The 24531-nt window shown below is 43.8% G+C and overlaps 1 protein-coding gene across 1 annotated transcript in view; it reads right to left on the bottom strand.

The window, feature by feature from the left end:
* carmil3 (capping protein regulator and myosin 1 linker 3) overlaps positions 1-22585 on the bottom strand; it is a gene marked incomplete at both ends in the record, with an annotated part of 150514 nt that extends 127929 nt beyond the window's left edge. The window contains 2 exon segments of the mRNA XM_080779096.1: positions 14603-14697; positions 22525-22585. Coding sequence (XP_080635222.1) covers positions 14603-14697; positions 22525-22585 — 156 coding nt within the window.
* Between the last annotated feature and the right edge of the window lie 1946 nt (positions 22586-24531).

Raw genomic sequence — 24531 nt, 5'->3', positions numbered from 1 at the left:
CATCCTTATCTCCAAAAAACATTTCTGCCTCATCCTCATCCTTATCTCCAAAAAACATTTCTGCCTTATCCTCATCCTTATCTCCAAAAAACATTTCTGCCTTATCCTCATCTCCAATAGGTAAAAATTCTGCCTTATCCTCATGCTTCTCACCAATAGGTAAAAATTCTGCCTTATCCTCATGCTTCAACTGTGCCTCATCTCCAAAAAGGCGTTTAATGGTGTATAAGACACGGTTTATGAATTCTGCCTTATCCTCATGCTTCAACTGTGCCTCATCTCCAAAAAGGCGTGTAATGGTGTTTATGACATGGTTTATGAATTCTGCCTTATCCTCATGCTTCTCACCAATAGGTAAAAATTCTGCCTTATCCTCATGCTTCTCACCAATAGGTAAAAATTCTGCCTTATCCTCATGCTTCTCACCAATAGGTAAAAATTCTGCCTTATCCTCATGCTTCTCACCAATAGGTAAAAATTCTGCCTTATCCTCATGCTTCTCACCAATAGGTAAAAATTCTGCCTTATCCTCATGCTTCAACTGTGCCTGATCTCCAAAAAGCATCTTAAACAAAGGTTTATCGGCGTCTTCCACCTTCACAGCAGCTACAGCAGCATAATGAGAAGTATCACAGGGTAAGTGTACAGTGTAGAATAATAAAGGATATTTTTGCTGTATATTGGAATACGATTGGAATTGACTATGGATTTGTACCTTGACTATGGATTAGACTGTGGATTTGATTTGACCTCCCAGCCAGCTCAATTTAAGTATATAATCAAGCTGTACTGGAGATGCGACGTACGGCATGGATTACTATAGGCAGTTCTAACATGAACATAAATTGCTGCGTTCAAGTTCAGGAGAGTAAGGAAGGGGCAATTCTCATGAATGCTGCCTTCGAGTAGGGCATGGAGAGAGCTGGGCATTTGTGGGGACATTTCACCACAGTAAATACTGCATCCATGGTCTAGGGGGCACTTTTTACCGATGGGTAAAGGGGCAGCTAGAGGGCAGAAGACCCCGTGCACGTGGCTGGTGCTGTATGCATGGGTCAAGTCTGTATCCTCAACAATTAGACCTTTATCCTTTAACACATGGCAATGCAGGTTGCCAAACAGGTGTTTCACAAAATTACTTAAGGTATTAGGTTCTATATACAAAATATCATCAAATATTGGTACATCCGTAGCCTGGCTCCAGCCCTGAATCGCTAGCCACGGCCATTACAAAATCATGTTCTGGCGATTCAGGTCCATGGTGACTCGGTATATGGCGACTTTCCATCATTTAGCTGGGGACCACCTGGAACCCCCTCAGGGACCACTGGTGGCTTTCCGGACTGGTGGTTGAAAACCACTGCTTTAAGTTACACGGCTTGACGTCACATCACACAAAATGACATCTTATGAAACTATAGTTACCTGGCTTATCCTCGGCTTTGGCATTCTGCAATGATGCCGCGTTACTGATGGCCAGCACGGCGAAAACAAGGATCAAAATCTTCATTTTTCTGTGAGAACATAAAAAAGCTGTCAGTCAGTATAGTTGTTTGACTCCGTCTGTATGCCTTTGGATCTGCTACAGAGACAACTTATAAGAACATTGAATGTAACTGATGTCGTTCTCATTAGACAGTGTTTATCAACCTTTTCTGGGTCAGGAGGACCCACTTTAAGATCCTCAAAAACACATATTAAGGCCACTTAACACAGTAGCCTATATCGGTGTGCATTTCAAGAGCATGTTATGATCAATAAATCGATTGTAATTTCACTCTTCGAGGTTTGAAATACAAAATAAAATACTATGACATTTTTTGAACACATAACTTATCATTACAATCTCTGTGCTCTACCAATTATTTGACCCTGCAGCCTGCAGGTCAAGCATCGCTGTCATTGCAATTGCATACTAGCAAGAATCTTTGAGCTCACCTTCAGTAGTTTGGGGAAGTCCTCAGAGCTGAGAAGAACCACGTCAGTCAGCGATGTCTGTAATGTGTGAAGTCTATCCACCCTAGCTACTGCAATATATACTGCACTAACTGCCCCGAGTGTTTATTGAGTGCAGGCTTGCAAATAGCCTTGAACAATTATACATATTGGTATATTTGACACGTTTTAGGTATATTAGGCGTGTCAGCTTTTGACACGTCTAAAAGCTGAATTACACGTGAACACATGGTTGACGTAACCAAAAAATAAGTAGAACAAAAACGGAACTGGCCATTTGAAAATAGCCCATCTACAAGCTCACAATGCGTCACAAATATTTCTTATACATTTGAAAACTTTAAATGGGACATTCTGGACGATGACTTTCTACTTTTGGCACTTTGACCCATTTAGGCCTGACATCGAAATAAAAAAAAATGTCTTCTAAATCCTGACAGTTTTCTGAAAAACTGCATCAGTTTCTGTATTAAAAACTTTTGCTGTGAAAGAATATATATTCAATGATTTGCGCCACATTTTCACGATAAAAAAAATAATAGCAAGCTCGTAGTGCGGCACGCGGTACCGCGCTATGACCTTGTAGATCTGATATTTCTCAATAGCTAAAGTATAACATAATGCTTTAACCCATTCTGACCTGAGATCAGATTCATACGAGGTTTCCACTGGACACACACTGGTCTGATTAACCGATTTTAGGTAATTGGTCCGATTTTTCAAAAATAGCAGACCTACAAGCTCGTAGCGCGCCACTCGGTGGCGCGCTACGAGCTTGTAGATCTGCTATTTTTCAATAGCTAAAGCATAACATAGTGCTAACACCAAAATGGGTGCCCGCCCAGAATGGGTTAAAACGCCAAAAGGGTTTCCCGCCCCAAAATTCAGGACGGGAAGCCCATTTTTTTGTGAACTGAGGCAGAAACAAAATGCGTTACTAGCGCGACGCAGACAACGCCCAGAGGCAAGGGGGGGGGGCACACGGCTGCCCAGCCGTGCCGTCTGTAAAATTAAATTATAAAACACATACATAAGTTGGCACTCACTGATCAGCCTACGTCGGGGCGGGGCCCACTGACATCTAGTTACGCGTCTGACTTCGGTGCTACACATTACAGTACAAATTTCACAACAGCCAAATAATATATCCATGACGTACCTCAAGAAACCTATAAAAAGTATACAACAAATCTCCAACAATGGTACACCAACAAATGACCGGGCATAAGAAATTGGGCACAGAGTATATACACAATGTACATTTTAAAACAGGAAAAAAGATATGTAAGGGCCTATGCAAAGGCTATAGTGGCCTACATGTCCGAACATGTGCCGGTGTTGGACTGTACATTTAAGATGACTCAAAAGGAACTTTTCAAAGGAACTTTTGAGGCCAATTTTAGTCTGGATTGCAGGTCATCCCACGACCAGGAATGGAAAGGTTATACTTTAGCTATTGAAAAATAGAAGATCTACAAGCTCATATAGCGCAGCACAGAGTGCCGCGACACGAGCTTGTAGATCTGCTATTTTTTGACAAATCGAGAAAACGTGGCGCAAATCTTTGAATATATATTCTTTCAGAACGTTTTTAACTCAAATCTTTGCTCCTGGGGGGTCCCTGGAAAAACATATTTTCAGATGGGGGTCGGCGGCCAAATACATATAATTCTGGGGGGCCTTGGCATGAAATAGTTTGAGAACGACTGACATAGAAACATGGGTTTGTCAGAAAACCGTCATGATTTAGAAGACATTTGTAGAATCGACCTCAGGTCTTAATATCACTTACCCTACCTGTTAGCTTACTGTACTTTATGCTCCGACTACAGTAGACCTATTAGCTCACAACACGTTGCCTTCGCCTGGCATTGCCAGTACGGTCCCATCACCTCAGGCATCAACAAAGGTGTGACTGCTTGAGCTCATGTACTGTATAAGTGGACTGTATATATACTGTATATCGCCGGGGTGTGTGTGTTTTAGTTTAGTTTAGTGTATTTGCACATAATGTACATAACAAAATGGTGAAATAAAATGAATACAGAAAGCAAATATTTCAATAGGAAACAAGATTAGTTACATGTGCTGGAAGGGCACACGGCATGCTGCCTGCTCCACTACTTTTGTGGTCTACCTTATTAACCCATTCTGAACGGGAACCCCTTTTGGTGTTACAGTAGCAACATGCCGTGCTTTAGCTATTGAAAAACAGCAGATCTACAAGCTCGTAGCGCGCCACCGAGTGGCGCGCTACGAGCTTGTAGGTCTGCTATTTTTGAAAAATCGAAGAACGACTGACATTTTTAGAATCTGATCTCAGGTCAGAATGGGTTAATCAGACCAGTGTGTGTCCAGTGGAAACCTCGTATGAATCTGATCTCAGGTCAGAATGGGTTAAGTGCCCATGTGGACTATATATATATATATTGTCACTCCCAACGGACTCAGAACGAGGCAAGGTAGTTCTTTTATCACTGGTAGATTTATTGTCTGTCACACAATCAATCCACAACGTCAAACTGTTATGTAAAATAAAGCATAAAACGAACATTCAGATTAGAACCAAACAATACCGTCCGAAACATTATCATAAGAAACTATAACAAATGCAGTAGGGATGCACCGAAAGGGAAATTCTTGGCCGAAACCGAATACCGAATATAGGAAACAGTTGGCCGAAAACCGAATACCGAATATCCGAATATGATTAATATTATATATCTTTTTTCCTACCATTGCTGTCATGGCCGTACCTTAAAGCTAACTGATTTATGGCAAAATAAATGGTTATGGCAAAACTTTACTTAAATAATAATCACTATTATGGGTCCATAAAACATTTATTCAGCTCTTTTGAATGCATTAATTGCATTAACACTATTCGGTGATATATTTTCTGCCTATTCGGGCCGAAACCGAATAGGCCGAAAATTCATTTTTAGCCATTTTCTGCCGAATATTTTCTGCGGCCGAATATTCGGTGCATCACTAAAATGCAGAAAGGAAACACAAACGCACCTCACTGGCGCTGCTGCGTAAACCGAAGGAAATGAAAGGACGTCTTTGCCCATAAACACAGCGACACTGTTGGTCAGCAACACGCTGTAAACAAACAAACCGCCCGGCGGCGTCTCTACGGAACGGCAGTGGAACAATGATTGTGACCCGTCGACGACGCAAACCATATATTATGGGCATAGCACCGGAAATGACCGGAAACTTCAACTCATAAATATACCTTTTACTCAAATATATATTAAGAAAATAATAAACTTGGAAAACTAACGGATTGCATAATAATTACAACATGACAGCAGTAACTGGTCTGGGGCATAGAGAATATATATATTTCTACTTGACTATGCTCTACAAATGTATTTTAGCTTATATCAGTAGATGTGCGTGTGTGTGTGTGTGTGTGTGTGTGTGTGTGTGTGGGGGGGGGGGGGGGGGGTCATTTGACTATACTCTGATTACCTTCCTTGCAAAGACAGCTTGTCTGTATTTTAAACTGACTTATAGCATGTTACGTAGACAGCATTAGAATTGCAGACTACCCTATGTAGTCATAGCACTTTATAGTACACATGTAGAATATATAATTGCGAACGCAGCGAGCACTAACTATGAGACCTATGAGAGATGTATCACACACAAAAAAAACACACACACACACACACACACACACCTTAACTTAAAAATAATTCTTAAAAAAACCCAAATATGTACGAGCTGCGTTCGCTTCCCGCGTTTGCGCGTCTTACTTGTTGTGGTTACTGTGGTGTGCTTATACTTTTTACTGTTAGATATGTTATTTTCAGCGCCAGTGCTGCAGTCGCATTTTGAGAATATTATGATCCATAATGCACATAAAGACGCAAGTGTTTGGCCTGTTTTTAGGTAAACGTCACGGATCGTTAGCATAAAATGCTAACGGACCGTACTTTAATTTAATTTCTTTCCCCTGGATTATGGGGGAATAAAACTAATCTCGGGATGCCAGGCATGGCATCGATTGCGAATTAATCTCGTTTTCTCGGGGCCGGTGCGGAACCAGTTAACAAAGAGTATTTTTCTTCTGGGAAAACCTTAAAATGTTGCAGGGAAAATGGGGTCACTAATTATTTTAACTCGTGTACAAATTTAATTGAGCAACTTTCACTTGTAGTTAAGTAATATGTGACCAGTAGTTTTTACTGTACAGATACGTTTGAGTCCATATCCTACATGTCCAGCTTAATAAAACTATACATCCCCTCCCCCCCCACTACGCTCCCAAGACCGAAATCATAATCTTTGACCACCATTCCACTACATCCTCTTGCACCCTAGGTGCGTTTAAATGCTAATCTACATCCCTTTGTTAAAAACCTCAGTGTCATTTTTGATGAAGATTTTAAATGTAATAAACAAATAAGCGCCGTTGTAAAAAACGAGTTTCTTAAAACTTAGAACTGTTGCTAAAGATCAAAGTCCTACCTCCCCCCCCCCCCCCCAAACAGCTCTAGATGGTCATCCACGCCTTCATTTCCACACGAATAGATTACTGTAATTCCCTGTACACTGGTATCGACCAGGTGTCACTTAGGCGCATGCAGTTAGTGCAGAACGCAGCTGCCCGCCTTCTCACCGGGACCAGAAAACGAGACCACATTGTCAAGGAAATGTGGAATGCTTGTACATTTAAGGACGTCATAAACCAAGCCATGAGAAGCTGGTTTCTGTGACCTGTGTGGTCTGTGTCTGGAGGGGTCTTCCGATGTCATGTGTACAAGACCCACCCACCCCTGGGGGGGGGTAATAATGTATTTAAGCTGAAGCCAGACTGAGATGTGTGGAGTCAGTACGGTGTTCCATTGTAACGCTTCACTGCTGTCTCCGTATTCGAATACATTTTATTCCAATACTCTGAAACTCTGAATTGTGTCTGTCTCATTATTGTTGTAACTATGTTATAAGTGCTCACCGACAGATTTCTTTAACAACATCACCCCAGTTTTGGCCTCTCTCCATTGGCTCCCTGTTAAGTTCAGAATACATTTTAAGGTGCTTTTTATTTGTTTTTAAATCACTTCACGGTCTCTCTCCCTCCTACCTCCCTACCTCTCTGACCTAATTGTGCCCTATACGTCCCATCTAGAGCATTAACCCATTCTGAACGGGAACCCATTTCGGTGTAAGCATCATGTTAATGCTTTAGCTATTGAAAAATAGCAGATCTACAAGCTCATAGCGCGCCACCGAGTGGCGCGCTACGAGCTTGTAGGTCTGGTATTTTTGAAAAATCTTAGAACGACTGACATTTTTTTAGAATCTGATCTCAGGTCAGAATGGGTTCATCAGACCAGTGTGTGTCCATAGTGGAAACCTCGTATGAATCTGATCTCAGGTCAGAATGGGTTAAGGTCTGCGGACAAGCTGCTGCTGGTCTAGCTCACGACCAGTAAGAGGAGCAGGGGGTGATCGTGCTTCTGCGGCTCCCAAACTCTGGAACATGCTGCCCCTCCATATATCTGCGAGTCAATCAGGGCTTTTAAATCCCTCCTCAAAACTCATCTGTTCTCCCTCTGCCTTTAACTGCACCTGATTTACCTGTATATTGATTTCCTGCTCTGTGCTATTTATGCTCTGTTGTTTTATATATTGCTATGCTCTACTTACTCTGTTCAGCACTTTGGTCAGCTTTGGCTGTGTAAAGGTGCTGTGCAAATAAAGTTTGATTTGATTTGATTTGAAGACGCCGGAAGACTCAGTCACAAAACATAATAAAAATATCACACCTGTGTGAACCAAGTGGTGCAACTCCCCTCTCTCTCTCTCTCATTAGAGACACAGCACTACCCCTCTCTCTGTTTCTGGCGCCCCCTACTGCTATGAATAAGTCACATACTCGTGCTCATTGACGTACACAAACAGACAAACAAACAAACAAACAAACAGGTACACGGACATTGCGAGCTGGTTGTAGAAGTGGTTGCACCACTCAAAAATGACAGTTGGGAGTAGACAGTAGAGCAGTGTTGTTTTCGTCGACTAAAACTAAGACGAAAACTAAATGGAAACTAAGCTATATGATGACTAAAACTATAAAGACTGAATATATTGACAATTTCGTCAACAAATAAAAAACTAGACTAAAATGTTAGGAAGGGACTCTAGTGGACCAGAGTCATTTTACACTTGGTTGCGTGCTGAAAATAGCCGACGCGACACGTTGTGAGCTTGTAGATCTGCTATTTTCAGCAAGTGTAAAATCAGCCATTACGACTGCATCAAATGCCCGCCAAAATACATTTTAGTCGACTGAATCAACGGTAGATATAGTCGACTAAAACTAGACTAAAAACTAAAACATTCCAGGTGACTAAAATGTAACTAAAACTAAATGAAAACATTTCTACGACTAAAACTAAAAAAGAAATGTGCTGCCAAAAACAACACAAAACACTGCACTGCATGGGTTCCCCTTAGCTTCTTTGAATTGAAACCATTGTTATGTTCACCTTGTCTTCCCTGTGGTTTTAAAATACTGTGCTGAAATTTATTTTTTCTCTCTTTTTCCCTTTCCTTTTTCCAGCTATGCACATATTACGGTGTTTTCTTGCTGCTGTGTGTTTGTGTTTTTGCTGTGAAGTGCACAGAGACCCCTTGGGGGTGATGCTGCACTAAATAAATAAATAATCTGAAACTGAAGTGCTGGGATTCAGTACTGGTGACATGTGGATGAACGTCTGTCAACATTAAAATGGGTAAGGTTTAAAAAAGGCAAACGCATGCTCTGTCACAGTCCCGCCCCCCCTAGAGAGACCCGCAAAATAAATCCCCGTTCATTTTCCTCATAGACTTTTCAGAAAGTATTTATTTAAAGACGTTTACGCCGCTGGACAAGGCCAACTCTTGTCGTGACAAATCATGACAACCAAAACAAATTTCCGGGCTGCAAACGTGAAGCATTCAGGCTTTTGAAAGCAAAAGAAACTAAAACTAAACAAAAAAAAAGTCACTCTACTTGAGATGACTCATCCCAACCCGATTGGTTAAGCATTGAAGACAAAAAAATATGCTAAATCGTAAATGGTTACAGTCTGTGCTATACTAATGAAAATGTAGGTTCTATATTGCATACTGAAAAGGTAAATAGCGGTAGTCTTTGAATAAAGCTGCTCTATCGCCCACAGAGCATACAATTGTCATTTGCCTTGTCTCCCTTGAGTCCCTCCTTGCTAATTTTACAAATCCGCAAGCCCTTATTGCTTCAGCGGGGAGGGGGAGGGTGTGTGTGTGTGTGTGTGTGTGTGTGTGTGTGTGTGTGTGTGTGTTTGTGGTTTGTGGCTGGCCGCGGGCAGAGCGCCAGGGGTGGTGCGCCAAAACAGCAGTTATCACCTGTGATTAATTGGACCGTTTGGCAGCCCTGTAGCCGTTGAAAGGCTGGCCAGTCAGCCCTGTGTCTTTTTTATTTGTTTTTCATTCAGACAGAGGGAGCTCAACACCACCACCCAACTAGAAAAAGACAGACCCCGCTGAGATGGGAATGGCCAGAGATTATGATTATTATTATTACTTGAGCACATCTTCCCTGAGAGGCGCCACTGATCATGTTATTTTCAGTCATATGGACACAAGACTTTTTCTAATTAGCCCATTTAGACCCTACAAAATGTCAATTTCAAAATCATGACAGTTTTCTGAAATACCTACTGTACTGTATGTATCAGTGGGTGCTCAATATTTCATGTCAAGGACCCCAGAAACTATATGTAATTGGCCGCCGACCCCCATCTGAAAAGATGTTGTTCCAGGGGACCTCCCCCAGAAGCAAAGATTTGAGTTAAACTGTGCGTTCTGAAAGAATATATTATTCAAAGATTTGCACCACATTTTCACGATTTTTCAAAAATAGCAGAACTACAAGCTCATAGCTCATTCATATGATGAATTCCTGTTCTGTTCTTTAACTACATAGAAGTGTCTATTTGTATGTCTCTATATGTTTTGATGAATTGAACAATGTGGACCCTGTTGTAAACAAGTGTAATGCTTAATTGGGTCGTCCACTCACAGTTAACAGTCTCTGTATTGAGTTTGTGCTTGAAATGTACTGTAATTCTACAAACTGTTAATAAATATTTCAATCAATCAATCAATAGCTTGTAGTTCTGCTATTTTTCAATAGCTAAAGTATGACATAGTGCTTCAAACACCAAAAAGGGTTCCCGCCCAGAATGTGTTAACGAAGCCTCCGATTAGGCATTGCGTCAAATCCCCCCCGGGTCCCCCCGAGTGATCCGTCAATACTTTGAATCCGCTGATCCCTCTCTAGGGGGATTTCCGTGGCCTTGGGAAGGCAGAAGGCCGGGAAACAGAAGCCCAGCCGAGTGTGTTTAGATGCTGTCAGCACAGCGAGTGACAATCTGAGAGCGCAACGAACGCAGTCCTGTGATCAGGAGGCGCAAAGCAAAGCGAGGCGGGGACTGACTGGAACGCACTGAACCAACAGGTTCAGCCGAGCTGGAGCGACAGATCTGGAGAAATATAATTGAGGGAAAAGAAAAGCAGCAATTGGGGCATCACAACTTCTCTCTTTGTTCCCCGTCTCCCTCGTTCCTAATAGGGCAACTGTTTGTTGCCCAGCGTGGTGCGTTTCTCTCTGGTGTGGTGCCCACACTTTCCCCTTCCCCAACGCTCACCCACACAGACCCCCCCCCCCTGCCTTGCTCAACAAACACCCCCCCCTCCCTCCCCTCCCCACCCGCCTTTCTCTCTTTGAAGATGCTTTGTTTTGCAGTCGGCTATAATCTTCAAATAGGATGATCTAATAATGAATGCTCTGGTGTGTGGCTGTGTGTATCCAAGTGTATGCAAGTTCATGTGTGTGTGTGTGTGTGTGTGTGTGTGTGTGTGTGTGTGTGTATCCAAGTGTATGCAAGTTCATGTGTGTGTGTGTGTGTGTGTGTGTGTGTGTGTGTGTGTGGCTGTGTGTATCCAAGTTCATGTGTGTGTGTGTGTGTGTGGCTGTGTGTATCCAAGTTCATGTGTGTGTGTGTGTGTGTGTATCCAAGTGTATGCAAGTTCATGTGTGCGTACACAGACACACAGAGAGAGAGAGAGAGAGAGAGAGAGAGAGAGAGAGAGAGAGAGAGAGAGAGAGAGAGAGAGAGAGAGAGAGAGAGAGAGAGAGAGAGAGAGAGAGAGAGAAGAGAGAGAGAGAGAGAGAGAGAGAGAGAGTGAGAGAGAGAGAGAGAGAGAGGAAGAGAGAGGAGAGAGAGAGAGAGAGAGCGAGAGAGAGAAGAGATGAGGAGAGAGAGAGATGAGAGAGAGAGAGAGAGAGATGAGAGAGAGAGAGAGAGAGAGAGAGCGCGAGAGCGAGAGAGAGAGCGAGAGAGAGACAGACACACACACACACACACACACACACTACCCTTTGTGCATGTCAAAGTGCATTTCTTCAGTGGGCATGTCTGTGGTGTGTGTGTGTGTGTGTGTGTGTGTAGGGGGGGTGCACAGTGACGCTCCCTCTCGTTGCCTTGGGTGTTGTGGAGATGTCACGCTGAGATATTCTTGTGTCCGTCTGGGGATTGGGAGGGGGCGTCAACACTGCGTGCGTGCGTGCGTGTGTGCGTGTGTGCGTGCGTGCGTGCGTTGGCTGTGACATACAGTACACAGACATCAGACGGCATACTCCAAATGGTGACAGACAGTGTGAGAGAGAGAGAGAGAGAGGGAGAAAAAGAGAAGAGACAGACGGACAGACAGACTAAGATAAAAAGATAACAGAAACCACCATGTAGTTCAGAGACACCACCGCCAGAACAACGGGGTGAAATGGTCAATTTGGGCATTTTATTTTGGAAGTTTCAGCCTGAAAACAGCAAGGCTCCGCCACACGCACAACGTTGTTTGTTTCCAAGGCAGACAGCAGGCCAGCTCTGACAGTTTACTGCCATGAGGCTTATCTCTAACCTATAATGTTTTCAGATATATTTTAGCGCGATGATTACGTTTCAAACGAGGTTGACAGTGTCTGGAAGTCATCTTGAATGAGACTCTAAAAACAGAGTGGTTCTGTAACGGAGGCGCAGCAATGGGAATAATACAGGTGAATACAAATCAAGCTTGATTTGTATTCATGTGAGCCTCCTACACGGCATCACGCATCACCTTTTCCTTCAAAGGAAGTATTCCTGTACAAGATACAGGAATACCTTGTTACTGTACAAAGGACATAAACACTGCCAGTGCAGTTTGACAGTGGGAGAGCAGCCAGGTTACAACGTGCATGGACGGCAAAGCATCGTTACATACAGTACAGCTGACATGTCGGACACAGGACAGCATCGTTACATACAGTACAGCTGACATGTCGGACACAGGACAGCATCGTTACATACAGTACAGCTGACATGTCGGACACAGGACAGCATCGTTACATACAGTACAGCAGACATAAATCATGGATAAATGAAACAACGCCTCCTCCAAATTGAGCGGCTTCCTATAATGGCTGAAACTGAGCAGTACCTTGCTATAACTGCTTGGCTCTCCTTTGGAAAGGCCGGCCATTTGTAAGCCCCTCACAACCAACTTATGCAAAAGTTTACATCTGTACTAGCCTATAGCTGCGAGATGGTCTGCACTATAGCTGCTGATACTTCAGCACTTTGGTTAGAAAGGGCTTCTTCCAGGCTATAGTCAAAGATTAAAAATCTTTTACTTGTCTATAAAGCTCTCAATGGTCTCCGCAGTGTCGCACCTTCCTACCAACATGACTGCCTGACCTAAATATGTCCCAAACCGCCCCTCAAGGTCTTCCACTGCTGGCCTGCTCGCTTTGGCAAAAAAAATGGCAACTAAAAAATACAGGGAAGCAGCTTTTTGCTTCTACGGGCCGCAGGTACAGCCGACCTCGAGAATGAACACCTCTCACTCACTCACACTGTGTCCGAGTGAGTGTCAAAATGTCTGGAAATCATTTTCATTGTTCATTCACACGCTTCTGCATCCATCCGTCCAAATAACTTCCATTGTGACAAAGAGATTGCATTCTTTGCAGGAGGGCAGCCCTTGGCAACGCGCTCATAACACTCTCAGCACAGCACCTGAAAGGCATTCCGAACACCGTCGGCAAGAAGACTCATTGGGACACTAGTAAAAAAATATATATATAAATAAAAAACATACATAAAAGCACTCTCGTAAGGCAGAGAGCTAATTGAATTGCATTTGATAGGAAGAAGTGGCTCGATACCCTCTTTACGGGTTTGAGTAAAGATGGAGGGGGGTGGGGCGAGAGACCACGGGAAGAGAGAGAGAGAGAGGTGCTGGGGGGGGGGGGAGGGGGGTGATGACAGGAGGACAGTAATTGAAGATGGACAGATGAGGAGGAGAGTGGGGGGAGGGGGGGGGGCAGAGAGGGACACAAAGAACGGACAGAAATAGTAGGGGGGGGGCAGTAATGTTGGGGACGGGGGGGTGAAAGCTACAATTACAGAACAATAGAGAAATTACAGATCATTGGAGGACAAGAATCGACAGACTGAGCGAAAAGATGATAAACAATGACTTCACGCTTCTATGTGACTGTGGGGTTGTGTGTGTGTGTGTGTGTGTGTGTGTGTGACACTGATGACTGACTCATTGACAAGTGACTGACTAATTGACAAAAGTTTCAATAACACCGGGTACTCTTGACTCGTACAAGCTGCCTGGACAACTCAATCTGCCCACAGCCCCACACACCCTCGCACAAACCACACACACACACACACCCCGCGCCCACACACACACAAATAAATAAACAGGCGTGTGCGCGCCCATGTGCACGCAGCCACACACACACACACACACACACACACACAAAGTCACATCCCAAACACACCAAGCCCTTCCCTGTGGCATTAAGGCCATCCTGCCACATCTAATAAATGTTGATGCTGGACTCAGCAGAGCATGGCCTGGTATCCACTTCTTTCTTATGCAGTGTGTGTGTGTGTGTGTGTGTGTGTGTGTGTGTGTGTGTGTGTGTGTGTGTGTGTGTGGGGTGCATACTTAGTTTAGACTAGTCATTGGTTAGACATGGGTTAAGGGTAGGTTTAGGGTGAGGGTTTGAGATAGGTTGTAGTTGTAGGACTAATGACTGGTCTAACCAATGACTAGTCTAAACCAAAAACTGTCTAAACTAAGTACTGCACCCGTGTGTGTGTGTGTGTGTGTGTGTGTGTGTGTGTGTGTGTGTGTGTGTGTGTGTGTGTGTGTGGACAGCTAGATTGCACTCAGATCCCTTCATCAATTTGTTTACAATTAGGCTGCAGCTACATTAGTCGTTTCATGAGAAACAGGAACACTTTCATTCAATATCCAACTCTGTTCTCCTTCCTCACTGAAGAGAGAACTAAGGAGAACTATTTAATTTGTCAGCATTTCCAGGGAGAGAGAAAAGAAAACAAGCAGGTAATTTGTGGTATATAAGGCTCTCAGTTTGAGCTTGAATGCTGTCGCAAAACAAGCCAACATATTATAGACAGCCTGTTCATTCTAGACGGGACAACTCGTCCCGTATGTCTTGGCTATGACTGACATTTTACAAATGAACCCCGCAATGTTGATGTCGAGTCGACAACGATGACATTAGGAAGTGCTCTCTCACCAGAATCCTGTCCTCTGATTTGCCACTCCTGGTGTCCTGCTTGACGGACCGCACCACCTTGATGGCCTGCTTGTCCAGGGTCCTCCTGATGCTCTCTGTGGAGACAGAGCGCAGAGGGAATTGGTAAACAGCTCTTACATAACACACATTGCATGCACACACACACACACACACACACACACACACACACACACACACACACACACACACACACACACACACACACACACACACACACACACACACACACACACACACACACACACACACACACACACACACACACACACACACACACACACACACACACACACACACACACACACACACACACACACACACACACACACACACACACACACACACACACACACACACACACACACACACACAGCGATGAAGAGGTGGGTTATTTTTACCCTCGGAGAAAGAAAGTGAAGCCTTGTCAATGTAACCACCAAACACAGGCTTGTTGACATCCATCTCTGCAAACAACAATAAATCCACCTGGCGAACATAACCTACATACTGAAAATAAGAGATGAAGCAAGCCAGCTGTATATAATCATGACACACATGCATGCACACACACACACACACACACACACACACAGGCTCAGCGAGTGAATCACAAAATGCCAAAAGCAACATCTCCACTGTGGGCCGGCTACATGGCTAAGAGGCACGTCCACAATCCACCCAGACTAGTCCAACCAAATGGAATGTCTGTGTTACTTTATATTAATGTTAGGATATATGTGACAGGTTGCATTATACTCGTTTGGCTGACGCGCGTCGCCCACTCCTACTTTTCAAGCCTGATATAGACTTTGTTCTTGTATGATGGTGAGTGAGGAGTCAGGAGTGGTGATGCATTGACATTGTGTGAGGTTGTAGATCTGCTATTTTCAGAGTGGGACAGATTAACGGGCTTCAGGTTAGCAGCCGGGTCACCGTAGAAAACATGGACCTTATACAGTTCTGCAACTGAAGAAAGTATAGACTATAGTCTATGTTGGATCAGAACCCAAGTCCCTATCAGACCCGCTCGGGTGACTTCCTGACCCTCAAGGTTCCTTTTGCAAAATCTGAGCAAGGCAAAAAGCAGCTATTTCTGTCAGTGCTCCTTTCGATTGGAACAAACTCCAAAAATCCATAAAAATCAGATCACTGCCTTCCCTATAGGTCAATTCAGCACTTTTACTCATCAATGTAACTGTTTTAATTGAGTCTCATCTATTTATTATATTTATTCTAGCTTTGGACACTTTCTGTTTTACAATTCATATTTTGATATTGCTGTATTGTAGAGTGTATGTTGTTGAGGTTGTTTTTTGTATTTTGTGCTTTGTATTTCGGCTACATTGAAAATGAGGGCTCAATTGTACTCCGAGTTTAAATAAAGGTTATGATGATGATGATGATGATAGACTCTCATAGCCAGACGATCAGAGATCTCTACCTACGGTCGTGTCTGGTGACATTCTACATTCAACGTAGGGGCTAGAATTGGGTGGAAACAAAATGAGAAAGTAACTGCACTACAGAACAAAACGCAAAGACATTTAATAGGGAATATCTTCATATTGGGAACGGGACAGGACTGGTTTCCAAAGCAATGGGGGCGTAGGCAGCGATGTGCTGTGGACTTTGTAACCTGTGGGGCTATGTTGTTTGCACGCGGTGGGCGCGAGCGATCACCGACTGCAATAACCTCTTAAATGTAGACCTATTTATTAACCCACAGAATTTACTGTATAGCAAAATGTGTTATGTTTACTTGCATAAGGGGGAAACTTTAGTGTTGTCGTATTATGCATTTCATTTCATATTACCTTGCAAATGTCACATCTAATGTAATCATTTCCTGAATCCATCAGCCACTGTTATCCAACTCTTTCGACTATAGGCTACTTCAATCAGACAGAACATGACACCGACAGTAGTAGGCTACTTAGCACGTTAGCAGCAGGTCGACACAATGGACCTGGACACGTTAACCAAGGTTTTCTCTGCTGTTTTAGCACGACGATGTTGACGTTTCTTAACCAAAAGACATTGAATAGCAACGTTTATGAATGCAGACCATACTTTAACTCAGTCATACATTTCAAAGCGTGTGCAATTATTGTCTAAGAAGATTTATAACTGATTTCCATCCTATCGGTATTCTGTATGCAACTGCTTGGTGCGGGCACACACACTCGGATAACTTTGATAACTTTCATTTTAATTAATTTTAATCTTCAAACAGGTTGGGGTCACATACAAGACCCTACATGGTCTGTGCCCGCCCCCCCCTAAGTGAATTCATTAAACGAAAGCCTGATAGGGCCAGATCAGTAACAGAGCAACCACTCGAGGAGACTGCGAAGTGCCAAACAACATTGGGCCAAAATGTCCTTTCAGTACAGGGTTGTGTAGCATGGAATGGCCTTCCTCTGCGTATAATATAAGCTATAAGGGATTGTGCTACATTTCCTTTCTTTTAAATTAAATCTGAAAAAAATGGTTGCTTAGGTGTATTTATTTTTTTATGCTGTGTTTCCTATGTAATGTTATTGCGAATGCACTGAGCACTTACTATGAGACCTAGCAGATCATGTCTGTCTGTGTGTGTGTGTGTGTGTGTGTGTGTGTGTGTGTGTGTGTGTGTCTGTCTGTCTGTGTGTGTGTCTGTCCCGCTATACGTCCAAATATGGAGTGTGTTGCATCAGCAATAACTCAGCTCCATATATGGGCACAAAAGGGGCCAGGTCCACATATACAGTAACAGCGGGACAGACACACAGACAGACAGACAGACATGATCTGCAGGGTCTCAGCTGCGTTCGCTTCCCGCGTTTGCGCGTCTTACTGGTGTAAATGTATTCCACTGTTTGCCTGTCTGTTTTCCGTTTTGTGTTTCTTTGTGAGGACTGCGGATGGGATGAAAATTAGCAACTGTGCTACAGTATATATCTGGTGTATTTACGTCCATGTGACGTCCATTAATATGCACTGTCCTGTCCAAATAAACAAATAAAGTAAAGTTAAGGATAGCGCCTAGTGCCATAAAACATGTTTTTTGTGTTTGTCTATGGCGATCGGATTGGCTTCAGTCTCCTCCCACATCCGATAATCTCACATCACACCCCATCGGGGCAGCGGGAGATGAAGACGGTCGAAGTTGGGGATCAGCTCAAGACAAACAGAGTTATCGACATTAAGCCGCATAAGACCCCAATCGCTTAAACGCTTTAACAACATACTCTGCAGTCCATTCACGGCCTGGACCCCCGCTACATGACAGGGCAAGAGACAGAGACAAGGACAAGGGGGAGGACAGATGGTACAACGGGAAAGTGGATTATTAGGGAAATATACGTAGGGAGGAAACACAAAGAGAGAGCAAGAGAGTGACTACCTCTGTACATATGGAGAGAGAGAGAGAGAGAGAGAGAGAGAGAGAGAGAGAGAGAGAGAGAGAGAGAGAGAGAGAGAGAGAGAGAGAGAGAGCACGAAGGAGAGAGGCGTAAAATAATAATACCAGAGGTTGCTGACTGAGGTTTAATTTACACTAACAAACATGCAGAGATGGCCAAAGCCAAAGCCAAGGTTAAGCCCATTTCACTGTCCTCTGTCCTTATTACTTAACAAACAGAAGATTATTCCCTTTAGCTGCTGCTGGGGTATTTTGCTACAGTTCAACTGTATATTAAGGGATGCCGTCGATTAATCGATTTTCCGATTAATCGTCACTAGTCTCATTTATTTTTAATAGTCAAAATATAGGCTAATAAGTAAGGCTGCATGATATATCGAACATGTACCTTCATCAGAGTGGAGAATATAAGTATAAATCAAGTTGAGCAAAGCCACTCTTCTCTGCCCCTCTCTCTAACAGACACAGTTAACGATCGCTTGTTAAGTGCCTGCCAGACAATCAGATGAAATGAAGGCAGTTGTAGATTAGAGTGTACTGTAGACTAGTGAACTGAACATTTTCTGTTTATATCAACTTCAAGTACTTCATACCAGCCCCTTATGAAACTACTTCTCCCCAAATCCAAATGGATTTCATTTTCCATCCTGAATGGCAGTAACTAGCATACAAAGAGAACTGAGAAGATCTCCACACAGGTTTACTCGTCAAAACTGATTATAAAACTGTAACCATCAAAGCATGCACTCAACATATAATAATGGTTATGTGACCATCATGGGTCGAGGAAGCCTTTGGATTCAGTTCATTTCAGTAGGGTATAAATGGTAGAGATGCTCCGATAATTGGCCAGCGATCGGTGATCGGCCGATATTCACTCTGATCGGTAATCTGCATTTACAAAGTATCTATGATCGGCAATTTACCCTATCTTGATTCGAGACACTGATCTTTTACACCATTTAAGTGTTCAGAGTCTTGCTCAAGGACACTTCTACACTAACTCAGGGGGAGCCCGGGTTTGAACTGCATGGCAACCTTGCGGTTACCATCCGGTTACTGGCAGGCATCAGTGTTCAAATGCCCTATATTAGTAGTTAGTTAGTTAGTTAGTACCTAGCCCTGGTCCAATGCTTACAGCGAGTGTCTCTCTCTGACGCCCTGTGGAAGTACCTTCCACAGCCCACTGGTCATATTTCCACTCCCGTGCGCTGTTTTTTTAATACCAGTAAATAAACAAAACGACTTAACCACTTACCGAAATAAAGCCTGCTAGACCTCAGTAAAAGTCTATTCTCGAACCTGGGGAGCGTCTCAGGTCCCCAGTTTCTCTCTAAAATGCACTTTGTGTCATTTTAATAACGCAATGTACCCTGAATTTACCGGGCAGAGTCATTTCTTCCACTATGGCATTTCCGGGTTTTACCCGCGCCGATCTGGCTGGATTCATTTTATTTAATGATTAAAATAGTGCATTTTAGAGAGCAACTGGGGACCTGAGACGCTTCCCAGGTTCGAGAATAGACTTTTACCAAGGTCTAGCAGGCTTTATTTCGGTAAGCATTGGACCAGGGCTACTAGCCCTAGAATGTCTCTGTTGTTACATACATTGAAAAAGTATTTCACATACAGAGCCATAGAACACCCTGGTTAAGTTCTGTTCGGTCGCAACATGGCGGCATTAAATGTGATAAATGCTCCGTTTGTACTCGCCCATTAAATAATTCCAAAGACGTGGAGTGAAATATGGTCCTCTAGTTTCATATCCATGTGAAAGTTCTGCCACAATTAGTCAATTAGTCAATTATCTCCACATTTTCACGAGATGCACCCGGACAAAGCGGCCCGGAATGACAGCTGGACTTCATTTATCAAAACTTCCTCTGATCACCACAAACGTCATGACGAATTGACCAGGGAAGCACAAATGTTTGGGACACACAATTGGCAGGTGCCTGGCGATAGGTGCTGGGTAATTAATCCCACCACTTGCCAATTGTGTGACCCAAACTTTTGCGTTTCCCTGATCAACTGGTGATGACGTCTGCGGTAAACAACAGGAAGTATTGGTAAAATCAGTCGATCATTCCGGGCCCCTCGCCCGGAGAGAGAAAGATAATTGACTAAATACACGTTTTGTGCCAGAACTTTCACATGGATCTGAAACTAGAGGACCATATTTCACTCCACGTCTTTGGAATTATTTAATGGGCCAGTATACAAACGGAGCATTTATCACATTTAGGCCGCACATAATTCAATTCAACCAGGAGCGGACGGCAGGGTTCTATGTCTGTGATCATAGCCTACATGAACATTTACGAGGTATACAGTATGAATGATCACAGACATTCTAGGTCTAGTTCAGGGGTGGGAAACTGGCGGCCCGGGGGCCACATGCGGCCCCCCACCTTCACTTAATGTGGCCCCGCATGTTAATATCAGAATACTGATATAGTATTGATTTCAGCTGTTTACAATTCCAAACCTGCTTTAATTACTTCAAGACTAGTATTAAAATGTTAGATCTTTTTGTGTCCAATGTAGTTATTGTTAACAGTTAATAAAGTTAACATAACTATAACTAAATGCATTTTAAATTAATTAATTTTTTTGCTTTTCAGGATTCCGATTCAAAAATAGCAAATTATTCAGGTTTTCAATTCAAATAATGCGACGCGTTTTCAGCTTGTACATCAGCTATTTTTGCTACAACAGTAATATGCAATGTGGCCCCACTGGAGTGGGTGTGGAAAAATAGTGGCCCTCTCCATAGTCAAAGTTGCCCAGCCCTGGTCTAGTTAGTCCCCTAATAGTTGGCTTTCTGTTGTAGTAAAGCGCTCTCATTGTCTATTTTCCTGCAAGATGTGTTGTTAAAATAATAAGAGAAATATCAGTATCACCTACAGTAGGGCTACAGTACCAAGTCGGCAAACAATACCACCCATGACCAAAACTATCATTTTAAAACAAAATGTGAGACACCAGAATAATAATAATAATAATAATGAAATGCATTTTTATAGCGCTTTTCCAAGTGCTCAAAGCGCTTTACAATGATTCATTCATTCAGACATACATTGGGAGGTGAAGCGGCGAACAGTCGACGCCAGCGTCCTCACTTCCCACATTCACACACCAATGGTGGCGAGCTCACACACCGACCGACTCATTGGAGGCAATGTAGGGTTCAGTGTCTTGCCCAAGGACACTTCGACATGTGGACAGGAGGATTCGAACCGCAGACCCAGGGATCATTGGACGACCTGCTCTACCTCCTGAGCCACATGCCGCTGGATCTGGTAACCCTAAATTAGTTACTTTCTCCCATTATTAGGAATATGAGACATTATACTAGCTCTGGTCCATAGCTCTAATGCCGTGCATGGCATTAGAGCTAATGGACCAGAGCTAGATATAATACTATACTTTGCAGCTTTGGGAGCCATAATGTCAATTATACTTATCCTGTTGCACTATGTGTGTGTTTGGGGGCTGTGTGCTTGCCTTGGGGGTAACTATGCCCACACAGGGCTGTTGTGTGTGTGTGTGTGTGTGTGTGTGTGTGTGTGTGTGTGTGTGTGTGTGTGTGTGTGTGTGTGTGTGTGTGTATGTGTGTGTGCCCATCTCTTTTTGAGGTGAGATAGGGTCAAGTCTGTGCAGTCCAAAAAAAAAAGCAACAACACAAAGCTCTCAAATCCACACAATTAACACTTCCCAGTGGGACGCAAACACAAAGAAAGAGAGAGAAAAAGAGGCCAATAAATATACAACAACATCAAAGGGATCACATCACGCACGCACGAGTGCATTATTCCAAACACAGTCAGTCAGCAGCGCACACACACACGCACACGCACTCACAGCGAGCATTAAAAAGAACAACTCTTTCGCATCAATTATGACCCCCTGCCTGCATGGCTGGCTGCGCAACATAACAATTTGTGCATTACAACAAAGCTGCCAGGGGAGCCGATCAGACGATCGAGGCAATTTCCAAGTGAACAGGGCAGGCTATGTTTCGGATCGATAGGATTAGGATTAATACCGTATCTTCATCTTCGCCGCCACGCAGCGTGCACACACACACACACACACACACCGAGCAAACAGTCATTAAATAAATAGACTTGGCCCAGTGTGAGACATTATCTTCCGCTTTCCTGCGGCGATAACAACTCAACGATAAATCTCGAATAATCAAACACACTGTGACACACACAGGCTGCAGGCACACATGCAACTTGTTTTAAACTAATTAAGGCTACACAGTGTACACACAGTAAAGTAAAGCCTGCAGTGTTTGGACAGTCTTTTTGTTCATGCTGCCTGTTGTGAGGATCCATTCATTGATTCATTGATTCATTCTCGAGGGACAACTTGTCCCGTGGTGTTATATTAATATCTGCTCGCTTGCTTGGCAGACATGGCGTGCAGTCAGTGAACGACGACAGTTACGCTACAGTAAAAGTGGACAATAATGTTCATTTGAGCTCACCTGTGATTTCGCGACTGACGTTAATGAAACCCGCTGCGACGGTGCTGTCTTTAGAGGCCATGGTGGTGTAGGTGGTGCTCTCTCTCCCCCCTCTCTCTCTCTCTCTCTCTCTCTCCTCTCCAGTGTCTCCTCCGCCGTCTCTCTCTCTCTCTCTCTCTCCTCTCCAGTGTCTCCTCCGCCGTCTCTCTCTCTCTCTCTCTCCTCTCCAGTGTCTCCTCCGCCGTCCGTGCGCTACGATAATCAAAGTGCAGCAGCTAGGCTAGTGTGCGACTGTGCGTGCGCATTGGCAACCCGCCGTGCAGCGCCCCAGAAACATCTCCCTCCTGTGAGAGGAGAGAGGGGGGGGGGGAGAGGGGGTTGAGAAAGAGACAGAGGGGGGGAGAGAGAGAGGGAGGAGGGGGGGGGGAGAGGGGTTGGGGGAGCCCGGGGAGAGAGGGGGTTGAGAAAGAGATAGAGGGAGGGTAGAGAGAGAGAGAGGTGGGGGAGAGAGAGAGGGGGGGGGAGGAGAGGAGAGGGGGAGAGCCTGGGGAGAGAGGGGGTTGAGAAAGAGATAGGAGGGTAGAGAGAGAGAGGAGGGGGGAGAGAGTGGGGGAGAGGGAGGGAGGGGGGAGGGACACAGAGAGACAGTGATGCGATTTCAGATTTTAGGGAGAGAGAGAGAGAGAGAGAGAGAGGGGGGGGGGCAGGGAGAGAGAGAGGGGGGAGAGAGAGAGAGGGAGGGAGGGGAGAGGGACACAGAGAGACAGTGATGCGATTTCAGATTTTAGGGAGAGAGAGAGAGAGAGAGAGAGAGAGAGAGAGAGAGAGAGAGAGAGAGAGAGAGAGAGAGAGAGAGAGAGGGCAGGGAGAGAGAGGGGGGGGAGAGAGGTGGGGGAGAGAGAGAGAGGGAGGGAGGGGAGAGGGACACAGAGAGACAGTGATGCGATTTCAGATTTTATTTTAAATGTGACGCGTGCAGCTTTATTATCGTCATTGAAAGTATTCCAGTCAGTGGTTCTGAAACACTTCCATGAGCAGGACTCCCAAATGGACCTGACATGTAGCCTATTGGGCCAGCAGGGACAGCCAGAATAAGAGAAGATTTGTCTTTTCAATTGCCCCAAGGGTGGGTGGGTGGGTGGGTGTGTGTGTGTGTGTGTGTGTGTGTGTGTGTGTGTGTGTGTGTGTGTGTGTGTGTGTGTGTGTGTGTGTGTGTGTGAGAGAGAGAGAGAGATAGAGTTAGGCATTCTGTTTTTTGGGTTTTTTTTATTTTTAGAATCTACATTGAATCAAATCTAGTAAATAAATACCTTCAACATTAAGATTACACAAATGACTTAATTGGCTATATCAAAAACGACCTGCTCTATTACCTCCTGAGCCACAGCCTTTGTTGCACAAACAAGCTCACAATGCATCACAGGGTGGTTGGGTGTATTGTGGGTTTGTAGATCAATTTGTTTAATAGATACGCAGATAGACTCATTAAATTGTTGGGTTTCTTTTTTGTTTGTTTGTTTTGCTATTTTTCTCTGGCAAAAAGAAAATCATATAGACATAAATGTGTGCAACAACAAAAGATGGATGTCTTTGTTGTGTGAGATTAGAGATAAATTAATGATGGAGGATGGTGGATTTTAAAAATATATTTCCCCAATGGTAATATTTCTATAATGTCAGGAAATTGAAAGTGGGGGGAAAACAATACGTCAAATATAAATATATATATTGTGTAATTCTCCTCAGCTGTGCGAGAGCATGGCGCGCTCATTGACAGGTTACTGATGACAGGATTTGGGAGAGGGCCAACTTCAGGTTGAGCCTTATTGTTACAATGATAATAATATGATTCACCCACCCACCCATCTCACTGACTAACTTGTCAATGTCATCGTTTTAAACAACCTATAATTCTTGAAGCTTTTCAAAAGCTGCAGCCAAACTCATATCGTCATCAGATTGTTGACCGCTGCTGGTTGTGCAGTTTATTGATAATGTGCCCTTACAAAATTCACAATAATGGGCTGA

Source organism: Protomyctophum bolini, assembly GCF_963924005.1.
Source record: "Protomyctophum bolini genome assembly, chromosome: 12".
Taxonomy (NCBI): Eukaryota; Metazoa; Chordata; class Actinopteri; order Myctophiformes; family Myctophidae; genus Protomyctophum; species Protomyctophum bolini.
The sequence above is the reverse complement of the archived record's forward strand: the minus strand, read 5'-3'. Positions and strand labels throughout refer to the sequence as shown.